The 11,604-nt window shown below is 43.1% G+C and overlaps 1 protein-coding gene across 1 annotated transcript; it reads left to right on the top strand.

Annotated features, from left to right (window-relative positions):
* Positions 1 to 1,550: 1,550 nt before the first annotated feature.
* LOC309348096 (transmembrane protein 14C-like) lies at positions 1,551 to 8,540 on the top strand. Its single transcript, XM_081873190.1, has 6 exons — positions 1,551 to 1,677; positions 4,171 to 4,291; positions 5,015 to 5,091; positions 6,097 to 6,198; positions 7,620 to 7,707; positions 7,903 to 8,540. The coding sequence occupies exons 3-6, from the start codon at positions 5,016 to 5,018 to the stop codon at positions 7,958 to 7,960; spliced, it is 324 nt and encodes a 107-aa protein (XP_081729316.1). The 5' UTR covers positions 1,551 to 1,677; positions 4,171 to 4,291; position 5,015; the 3' UTR covers positions 7,961 to 8,540.
* Positions 8,541 to 11,604: the final 3,064 nt, after the last annotated feature.

Raw genomic sequence — 11,604 nt, 5'->3', positions numbered from 1 at the left:
CTACTCAAATAATTATTTGATATTAAGGAGTTAAAGGCAGAGGAGCTTATTCTGGCACTGAAAAGCAATTTCCTCCTATCCTTTTATAATCTGCAAACAAAGGATTGTTTTTTCATGGCTCCGAGTTTATGAGGAGAGTTTGAGATTCCCACGCATGCATATATAGTTGCATTTAGTTAAAGGTCCGCAGTTTGCAGTTGTAATTTGTTTTGTGGGAACAAGATAAGTGGGGCGAGACTGAAATTGCTTTTGAATTGAGAAGCTTGGCCTTCCAATGCCATTAAAACCCAAGAAGAAAAAGGCCAGTTCATTAGAGGTGGCTGTGGTGAAAAGCGTGCTCTTTGCATATGATCTGAAACACTCTTAACATTTCACTGAAATTTATAGAGAACCAAACCCTGGTATTCAAAGCAGTCTCTGCAGATGGTGTGTGCAAAGGTAAAGAAAGAATGAAAGCCAGCTTCAAAAGCCCTTCCTATTGGCCAATGAGTTGCAGATGACTGTGCACGGTGGGGGTGTTTGCTAAAATGATTTCAAACTTCACCATAAAGTATCCTGGACCTGCAATGCCAGTTCTCTCTCTCAGAGAATTAGACAAGCACATTTTGATGGCCTGCACAAAACCCCAAACAAGTGCTGTCGTATATAATTAGTGGTTGTTTCACAAGATCAGGCCTCAGATATAACATTTTTCCTGGTAATAGGAATTGTAATTGATTGCATGTTTGCTTCCTATATTCTAAATTATATATATATATATATATATATATATATATATATATATATATATTTGCTTTCATATATATATGAGCCATCACCTCTCATCCTCAAGCACATCTGCTTGGACATAGTTGAATACCATCCCTATGGGAAAGGGCCATAGCTCAGTAGTAGGTAATCTGCCTTGCATGCAGAACATCCCAGGACTAGGTATAGGGCTGCCATAACTGGGATTTGGCCATCGCAAACAGTGTCTGGGCAGAAATCACTTTTAAAACAAACAAACAGAAAAGTCTGGGAAAATCTGGAAGCATTGCAACCCATGTTGGAAGTGTAGATTTTGCAGAATTTATTTAAGAATAGCTTAAAAACTTCAACTTTATTTTATTTTTGGAGATTTTGCAAAAAAGCAACAACCAACAACCCAAAAAGTTCAATAACTTTGGGCAAAACTAAAAAACTAAAAATCTTAATAATTTTGCCCCCCCAAAACAACAACAACAACAACAACAACAACACCACACACACACCTGGCGAGCCATTGCCGCTCAGTGTAGACAGTACTGAACTAGGTGGACCAAACGTCTGATTCATAGAATTGTAGAGCTGGAAGGGAGCCCGAGGGTCATCTAGCCCAACCCCCTGCAATGCAGGAATCAAATCTGAACCAGGATTCAGTATAAAACAGCTTCTTATGCTCATGGGGTTACGCACGCACCTCTCCAAAAAACAACAACAAGGGACGGCAGCTAAGCAAGAGAATCGCGTGGCAAAATCCTGGCAAAGTGCCGCTCGTCCCTCGCTCTCGAGCACGGAAACTTCGGGCGTGCTGCTGGTTGTCCACGCTTGCGCGCTCCCGCAGCAGAGGGAACTCTGGGAGACCGAGTAGCTCGGCGTCAGTGGGGAAGGGGGAGCGTCCCAGGCAATCCTCACGCTGTGCGCCCTTGGAGGAAGAAGGTCAGTCCGGGGCGCTGCGCTGGGCGCTCCGTTGCAGCAGGGGGGAATCCTTTGCCTCTGCTGCATCTTCCCTCTGAGTTACAATTTGGGGTTGGAGGAGTAGGAACTATGGATTCCGCCCACATTCCGCCCCATTGCAATGGTCTATGGCTGCCTGGTTGGTACAAATGTGGGGCGATCAAGCCCAAGTGGTGGATTTGCTTCCTATATGGGGGAAAGAGATTCCCTACTTTTCAGGTGCATCGGGGCACCTTGCTGCATTGGGCACGCTGCCCTCGCTTGCAGGAAGCACCCGATTATCGCGAAGGTTGTGCTGCCGGCTAGACTCAGCCGGTCTCCGCCCATTGCCCGGCCTGTTTATTATTAGCCCATCTAAAGGCCGTGAGTTACAGTTCTGCCGCCGCCGGGCTACAGTTGCTCTCTCTCCCGAATACTGTTTCCTTACTGGGTGCTACATTGTTTTAGACTCCAGATCAGGCACAGGCAAACTCGGCCCTCCAGATGTTTTGGAACTACAACTCCCATCACCCCTGACCACTGGTCCCGTTAGCTAGGGATGATGGGAGTTGTAGTCCTAAAACATCTGGAGGGCCGAGTTTGCCTATGCCTGTTCTAGATGCTGGTGGAGACTGGGAGCCCCTGAACAGCGGCACAGCAGGTGGATGTTCAACAGGCGCAGCAGGGTGTGGAAGGGGTGAGCTTCCCCCCTGCCACAACTTGTTTCAAGGCCCTTTCTGGTGGTTTACCTAATGCCAGCTGTTTTGTTGACGTCCTTGCACCTGTTTGCTGGTTCTGACCCAGAAAAGTGCTTAGAATCATAGAATTGTAGCGTTGGAAGGGACCCCAAGGGTCATCTAGTCCAGTGTTTCCCAACCTTGTGCCTCCAGCTGTTTTTGGACTACAATTCCCATCATCCCTTGCCACTGGTCTTGCTAGTCAGGGATGATGGGAGTTGTAGTTCAAAAACAGCTGGAGGCACAAGGTTGGGAAACACTAGTCCAACCCCCGGCAATGTAGGATTCTCAGCTAAAGCATCCATGACAAGATGGCCATCCAACCTCTGCTTAAAAACCCCCAAGGAAGGAGAGTCCACAACCTCCCGAGGGTGTCTGTTCCACTGTCAAACAGCTCTTGTTGTCAGAAAGTTTTTCCTGATGTTTAGTCAGAATCTCTCTTCTTGTAAACTTGAAGCCACTGGTTCTTTTTGCATTCTGAAGCAAGAGTGCCTTTTTCTGGATTACTTAACACAGAATAGTCATGCTCATCACCAGAGCCTGAGTAGACTTCATAGATTTTAAATGCGACTGCAGGGATTCTAGACAGCAACAAGAAGAATGGTCAATCCACGCAGAATGAATTAAGGAGATAGCTCAGTCTGCAGAGCATGAAATCTCAGGATCGTGGGTTTGAGCCCCAAATTGGGCAAAAGGTTCATGCATTGCAGGGGGTTAGATTAGATGACCCTCGGGGTCTCTTCCAACTCTGATTATTAGCTCCTTTCTCGCTGTGTGGTGGTCCCCTCTGGTGCCTTTCCCCTGACATAAAATTTTAATTTAAAATACATTGGTACCTCGGGTTAAGTACTTAATTCGTTCCGGAGGTCCGTTCTTAACCTGAAACTGTTCTTAACCTGAAGCACCACTTTAGCTAATAGGGCCTCTTGCTGCTGCCGCGCCACTGGAGCACGATTTCTGTTCTCCTCCTGAAGCAAAATTCTTAACCCGAGGTACTATTTCTGGGTTAGCGGCGTCTGTAACCTGAAGCATATGTAACCCAAGGTACCACTGTAGATGGATGTGTCCTTTTTTACACTCGGATTTCACCTGCAGATTTATGAACTGTAGTCAGGGGTAGATAAGCTACTGTTGTTTCATGACCTTCACTTCCCCTGTGACTCATTCATTGGTACCGTTTCATTCCCACCCACCTTCTTCCAAGGACATCGAAGCAGAGCTCTCGCCTCAACAAATCTGCGTTCTGCTGTGTCAAAGTGTTGTGTTGGGAAGGTCACTTTCCCTAACATGGTAAGATCTGTCTTACTATGGAACTGACTGCAAAGAGGTAATGGTGGAGTCTCCCTTCCTGGAGGTCTTGAGAGGCTAGGAAGCCCTCTGAATTGAACTAAGCAGGCCACCAGGCACCCTCCAATTCACTGATTTAGGCATCACCAAAGGGAATGGCATGGTAGGGATGCAACACTTACCTGACCTCTCTCTGGCTGCATACCTGGACAGAAAGGGGGAGAGGAGAGGAGCAGCGATGGTGGTGAGATCAGTGCAGTGCAAATGCACCGGTGGAGCCAAGCCAATGCTCCTGCTGCCATGTTTGCACTGCACTGGCCTTGTTGACATGCCTTGTTGACATGTCATGGTGATACTTGGTAGTTCTTAAATTTGCAAGTGAAATCAAAGTGTAAAACAGGTATATGCAAACATTTCAGGGCATGGAATGTGTACCTTTTTATCCTGTTGCCCTTGCCCCCCCCCCCTTCAGCCTTCTCTGCACAACATCACCTCCAAGAAAGGAGAGAGAAGCTTTAAGATAAGGACGTATTGCTGTAAAAGAACCACGTGACCTTGGGAAGTGGAACTGCGTGCCCCTAGCAAACAAACAGGTGAGATGAGGAGAGAGGTCATTTTTGTTCTGAGTTACCTTCCACTGTCCCTTGCAAGAAGACGGGTCTGTAGCCCCTAAGCTCGCCTCTTGTGTGACTGTGCATGCAATACCCCAATGCATGCTAAATTAGGGTATGTTTACAGTGCATTTAGACCTGGGAAATCTTGTGTTGGTTTTCCTGATTATAAGGCTAGCACTTCTGTCTCATTTGCTAATATATCATTCATGGTACTTGTTGCATTCTGGAACTGTGGCTTTTGGATCAACATACTGGCAGGTCACATTAAATTTCATTCGCAAGTAGGCATGGCGTGACACAACAACAAACGTCATTGGGCAGCGTGACTACTCCCCCACTCTTTCCGCACATACATGTTTCTGTTCCCCTATGATTCCCCCATGAAGACGGTGGGGGAGAAATGCATGCTGGTATTCTGCCCCACATTTCATCCCTTTATGCCTGAGATTTTCTGGGCTAGTGGGGGTTGCAAGCATCTTTTTTCCCCTGGAAGCAATGAACACAGAAATGGGTGCTAACATTCCATTATGTTCCACTCCGAAAGCGTTTTTTACTTTGTGTGAAAGCTCGGATATAATGTATTTAGTAAGTTTTGATGAATGAATTAGGCATTGCAGCCTCCATTTTTAATAGCCATGACATTCTTCACCATCAGCTCAGCTGGAAATATTTGAACATTGCATTTTCATCTTTATGTTCCAGAATGAGTACGGACTGGCTTGGCTACGGTTACGCAGCACTGGTTGCTTCAGGTGGAGTAATTGGCTATGCAAAAGCAGGTATAGTATTAAGAAGACAGACCCTTTTTCTGTTTTCTCCATCCTTCATTCAGCATTGTGACATGGATATTTGTGCTTTGTAGCCTTTGCTGGTACAATAATTTTTAGTACACACTTAATATATGGCAATAAAGGCATGTGGTCCTCATTGTGCCAAACATTCAGGGATAGATATCAGCAATATAGCAATGCCAGCATTTTGGAATATAACATGCTGCAGTTTGCTTTCTTCCATGATTCGTAGTCCACATTGATTTGTTGCGGGAGCAAATAAATAAATCACAAAACTCAGAACTCACTTCATTCCCATTATCACCAAATGTTGAGAGATTCAGGGCAGACAAAATCATTTATTCACACAGCACATTAAAATCATTATTTCAATTATTATTTTAAAAGCAGCATGAACATGTAATGTGTTTTTTAATTGTACTTTAAAAAATTAAGCATGTGTTTTCTTGCCTGGGACCATTTGGTTAACGGTTCGTTAAGAGTTTTTCCAAATAAGATTAACTATGGACTCGGCACCCACAAGATGTAATGTCCTTTCATTGTCCTTTCTCAAAAAGAAATACTAGTTTGTTAATTTTAATAATGGAACTCGCTTCCCAGAGGACCTCATTAGGCCGCCTCTGTTCTTCTTTGACAAATTATTTTTCTGTTCCAGGAGCCTTTCAGGGGCTAGATGAGTTTTAATTGCTGTTGGCTAGCTTGTCTGGAAAAGGGGCCTGTTGCTACTTGAGCCACTTTAAATTAATTTATTATGTGCTGTTTTTATTCTCTTTTAGGATTCCAGTTTTAACAGTACTATTATTTTGTCTGTTGTGACATGCAAGGAAGTAAAAAATTCAAACAGAAACTGAAGGGCCAGCCCCTGTTCATTTGCATTTGTGTCCTCCCTCACTTTAGTAAGCCTTTCAATGCTAAAGAAATACAAGGGAGTTTTGCTGCTAAGGCCGATACTACTCACTGGCCTTCCACAATCCTCTTGTACTTTTACTCTAGGTAGCGTTCCTTCTCTCGCTGCTGGTCTCTTGTTTGGTGGTTTAGCAGGCGTGGGTGCTTACCAGCAGTCTCAGGATCCCAAGAATGTTTGGCTTTCTCTGAGTAAGTATTTTATTTAGATTTATTTGACCAAAACAACAACATCCCACCCAGTGTGTTTCCTCCTTCTGCAATCTCTTCCTTCCCAAATCATAAACTCACGGTCAGCCATTGTCGCTTGCAAAGTTCCCATTTGCTGCAAAGGAAATGGGATGTGGCATCCCCAGCAAGCCTCCCCCAATGTACCACTGCTGCCTGATGTCCTTTCTCCATTTTTATAATAGTGGCAGCCTACATTCAAATTCTAGCAATGAAACACAACGTGGAACCAGAAACTGCAGAATTTGGAGGTTTGATGTAAGGAATTATAAAGTTCCTTATGCAGGCTCGGGCTGTGGTCTAAACGTGACCATGTCTTATGGCATGCGTAGGCAAACTAAGGCCCAGGGGCCAGATCTGGTCCAATCGCCTTCTCAATCTGGCCTGCAGACGGTCCGGGAATCAGAGTGTTTTTACATGAGTAGAATGTGTCCTTTTATTTAAAATGCATCTCTGGGTTATTTGTGGGGCCTGCCTGGTGTCTTTACATGAGTAGAATGTGTGCTTTTATTTTAAACGCATCTTGAGGTTATTTGTGGGGCATAGGAATTTGTTCTTTAAAAAAAAATTAGTTCGGCACCCCACAAGGTCTGAGGGACAGTGGACTGGCCCCCTGCTGAAAAAGTTTGCTGACCCCTGTCTTATGGTATTAAGTGATTCCTAGGTTGGCAGTCCCAACCTCTTTTAAAGTGTCCTGCAGAGGGCTGGCCACCACTGGATCCAGGCAGGAGTCCAAGGGGTGGACAGTGGAAAGGGGATTTGTCAGGTTCTGTGACACCCATGAGGCAGGGCTGGGAGAAGAGGAGTCGTCCAGGTGGTCAGAGGGAGGAGAGCAGGCAGAGAAAGAGTTGTGCCATCTCCAAGGACAAAGAGGGGCTTAAAGTGGCAGCAGCAGCTGGAGCTGCTGTGCAGAAGTTGCCAGTTGCTTACATGCACTACATCAGATGAGGGGGATTAACTAAGCTGGAAGAGGCGGCGTCATGCTGTTGCTCCAACAGTCCAGGTTGCAGCACAAGTCTGAAGAGGGAGGTGCCCAGCTAGCTATTTAGCAGGAGCAGTGCATATAATTACTGCACTTTAGGAGCTGATGTAATAGTTGCCAATAAAGAACTAAACTTTCCAACGCTTGTCTTCACTGGAGCTGGGTGTGCTCAGAGGACACCCCTTGTCTTAAGGCACAGGACGTAACAATTTGGCAGAGGCTAGAAAGGTCTAGGTCTGCATGGGGGAAGCACCTGGGAACCTTATGCATCCAGCGTTCAGCTCCACTGAACAAAATGCAGGATGTAAATGTAACACTTGAATGAAGCTTTGGCTTGCATTAAGCTTTACAGGTAATGTGGACTAATGTATCCTCCTCAATTCTTGTGATTTCCCCCCATTAGTTGCTTCTGGAACCTTAACCGGTGTGATGGGAATGAGGTTCTATAACTCCAGGAAATTCATGCCTGCAGGGTTAATTGCTGGTGCCAGGTACAAAATTCCATTTTCCTTCTCCATCTTTCCTGCCATGAACTATTATTTGGTTTAATGGAATGTGGGTACCTGTAAGATATAGTTAACACAGTCATAACATGGACTCGTCATTATCGTAAACTACAGTGAAACATTTAGATTATGGTACTGTGCTGTTTACTGAAATGTTGGTTTGTGTTTGAATTTAAACAGTCTGTTGATGGTGGGAAAACTTGGACTACAGCTGATGGAAAAACCCCTCCAGCCATAAGCGTGCAACAGATAAAAAGCAAATAAAGTACCTGAAGACAGCTTTCAAGCCACATAAAAACAGCTGAAGTTTTTGACTTTTAAAAATATTGCTAGCATCTGGAGAAGATACTTAACTACAGAAGCAGACCAGCATATTATCTCTATTGGCTCCTTTTGCACAATTCTAAAGTGTCATAGCTACAAAATTACAGCTTCCACATCACACTTTAATTAAAAAATGTACACATTTCTTCCCATAGCCCTGTGCACTTGAAGATTGTGAATGGGGAAAAAGTGGCAGTGATAACCACTGCTGCTGCTGTGTTATCATAAATATTTCCTTAACTTGTATCATATTTCACTTCTCTGTCTTGAAAAACTGAAATTTTCGATGCTGCATAGAGGGACTTCTTAGTATAAATTTGTATCTGTACTTACAGGGCTACTATCAAGGTGACTAATTTTGTTTAAGTGTCTACAAATAATATATATTTTAAAAATCAGGTGAAAGTTTGCTAAATCTGTTGAGTTTTGTTTTTTTTAAAGATAGTAGTAAATAAACCATTTATCCAATAATAAAAAACAATTAGTTCTAAGTACCTTTCAGGGTGGAAGGCAGATTTTGTTTTGTGCATCTCTGTGTGTATGGGTGTGTTTTACTTGCTGGCTTCCCTTGGTCAGCAGTACCTGAAAATATACTATTCAGGTAAAGATACTAAATGCTTACACAGATATTGTTGATGGTTAATTGCCTTTAAAGAGATTATGGTACTGATCCAGTGAATATGTGGGTGCTGTGATATATCCATAGCAGTTGAATGGAATGAATACATTCTCCCCAATATTGCATGAGGATAGCACTGCATTGCAGCCACTGAAGCAGAGCGGGGCAGGGCATTGTTTTTATAATGGTCCAGAAAGACCCTAAAAGCAGATAAAGTACAGTCCTAAATGCCTTCATGAATACATGACCCCTTGCTGCTGAAGTAGCAGGAGAGCGGCTTCTTCCTTTGTCTGATTCAGGCAATTTTAATCACACCATAAACACAAGCAGTCCAGACATTAAGTTATCACAATGACACTTTCTAAGTTTTCAAAATTTCCTGCCGCAACCAACACCTCAACTTTGAAGTCATGCACCCCTGTTAGCATAGGAGCCAACTCCTAGGGGCTGTGGGGGCTTTGGCCCCCCCAAAAAAAATATTTGAGGGGGACATTCCCCAAAGCTGATGGGCTTTGCCATTCACATGGTGTGTGTGCATTGTGTCATGTGATCAATTATGTGGGGCTTACCTGGGCCCCCACAATATTTTATTCAAGTTGACACCCCTGCTGTACCATTTCCCAGAAACTAAGCATGAAATCACACGTTCTAAAGGACACTGCCACAATGCCCCCTCTCTCCATAACATCATTTACCCTGTGGGTTGAGGTCAATTTCATGTTTCCATCCTAGGCCTACCTAGGGGGAAAACATACATAAGAATTATGTCTAGGTACAAAACAGAACAGTTCATTACAGGGATGGAACAGGTTCTCTGTAAACGTATAGCTTCAGCCTAAAGTTAAGACTCTCGTGTGTGTGTGTTCTAATGGAAGACTATTATAGTCTTTTGTATCTGAGAAGTTAACTTTATTATAAAAGAAAATGATTTTCATCTGAAAACACCCCAGTCAGAAAGGCAAGTTCCTTGCTTTTTACTAACATACAAACCTGTAGATGGATACCTACAATATAGCATTTCAGTGAAACTGCGTAAACCTGGAGAGACTGAAACCCCACTTAACACGAGGGAACTAGTACAGTATTAGTCTGATGTTCCTGCAACTCTGCATAGGAACATAATATTGCCTGCATAGCAGCAGCTTAGGTAAACTACTGAATTAATATAATCACTTGCCCCTTTTTGCTACTAGTTAATTTAAGGTTTTCATGTTAAAACACACTTAACACATCAGTAAACTATTCAACTTATGAAAATGTGTTCAAGTGAGTTATAGCTTAAATCCTAATTCAAGCCTCAAATCAACCAATAAATACTCTACAACAGAACTGTACATTAAAAAACACATAAAAATACATGTTAGCCTGCAAATAACTCTAACATTTTACAAGTTAAAAATATACAATACAATACATGCTACTTTTTAAACTTTGGATTGTCAGGTTTAATACAACATTACATGTAATAACATTTAGCAGTTAAAGCAGCAGACCTTATATCTCTCTCCACAGTTTGGATCTCTGTTGTCTAGTATATTAGCAAATCTACTAAAAACAGAAATATACTGAAATAGCACATAGGTTTGGGGCCACTGTGTACTTTATGGCATCCAAAAGGGGAAAAGGAGATCATAAATGTGTCCCTGGCCAGAGAATGCAGCTAACTCTATGCTACAAGTATGAGGTTTCAACGATAAACACGCTTCAGGAACCGGTAGGAAATTCTATAGTTGTTCAGCTTTGGTTACCAGGCGAAGGCACTACAAGTGGGACTAACCAAAATTTCTGATTCAACAAAATTAGTGAAGAGTAAGAAAAACCCCCACAAAAACCCCCAGTGGCCTAGACTTCCTGCAGACAATTTGTGACAAAACACCAGAGCTCTGGTTCCATAAAGGTGGGGATAAAAGTTGCCTGCAGAGCACAAAGATTAAAGGTCTTCAGTCAGTAATTACAATTAAAATACCCATCTGTTTCCTGGCTTGGCAATTATGCTAAACCTACTGGGTAAGAAACCAGGCTTCAACACCATCCACAGGTTGTATTTCTCAATCACAGGATTAAACTTGCAGATGATCTCCAAGAAAACTTTCGCCTCAATCCAGGGGCTCCTTAGGGTTCCAGTGCTCCTGTTCACACATCCTTTGTGCAATGAAAGGCTTCTTTCATTGCAGTGTCATGCAAAGGTAACAACCACCACATACTTGTATTCAGTACACATTTGCACATAACTGTCTGGGGATTAGGGCAAAAATGCTGTACAGATGAATCTCTTCCCTACTCACTTGTAAGTCAGACCCAGAGACAAGCTGTATACATTGGTCACTAGTTAAATAGTTTACAAGGTTTACAGCATTCACAATACTTCTGCAGGATCCACATGCAAGGAGGGGTCCCATGCCTGCATAATACAACGTGAAATGGGCTCTTGGGGATGTGTCACCTTTGTAAAACACTTATTTTAGTGGGCTCGCTGACTACGGATGGCCGAGGTGGGAAATCTGTGGCCCTCTAGATGTTGCTGGCCAGGATGATGGAAGTTGCGAGTCCAGCAACATCTCAAAGGCGGCAGCTTTCTCACCCCTGACGTATGGATTCACTCTCTGCAAACAAAAAGGTAGTTAAGGACATAGAGCAACCCAAAACAAAGTCAAATGACTGTGGTTTAGTTCTGGACCCTTTGATGCTAGCTAGACAATGCAATAGAAGATTATTCTCCAGCAATCATTATGACTTTCATTGTTCAAATCTGATTTTATCTGTAAATGTTCTGGAAGCAACATCCATTTGAAAGTCACCCTTTACCCTACATTTTGCACATCTGCTGTTCTCCGCATAGAAATGACTCACAGTTTCTCAATGGTAAACATATGCATTTGCTTTTTTTATGTCATTTAAAAACATTTTTAAAAGGAAACATCAAAGGGATCCAATAAAAA

The sequence above is a fragment of the Podarcis erhardii genome (genome assembly GCF_964252035.2).
Source record: "Podarcis erhardii genome assembly, chromosome: 8".
Classification (NCBI taxonomy): Eukaryota; Metazoa; Chordata; class Lepidosauria; order Squamata; family Lacertidae; genus Podarcis; species Podarcis erhardii.
The sequence above is the reverse complement of the archived record's forward strand: the minus strand, read 5'-3'. Positions and strand labels throughout refer to the sequence as shown.

What these genes read in the sequence shown, in the direction of transcription:
- LOC309348096 (XM_081873190.1), top strand. Translation starts at nt 5,016, where the DNA reads ATGAGTACGGACTGGCTTGGCTACGGTTACGCAGCACTGGTTGCTTCA. An exon ending in AATTGGCTATGCAAAAGCAG is followed by an intron (nt 5,092 to 6,096) that starts GTATAGTATTAA and finishes CTTTTACTCTAG; the next exon opens with GTAGCGTTCCTTCTCTCGCT. An exon ending in GAATGTTTGGCTTTCTCTGA is followed by an intron (nt 6,199 to 7,619) that starts GTAAGTATTTTA and finishes TCCCCCCATTAG; the next exon opens with TTGCTTCTGGAACCTTAACC.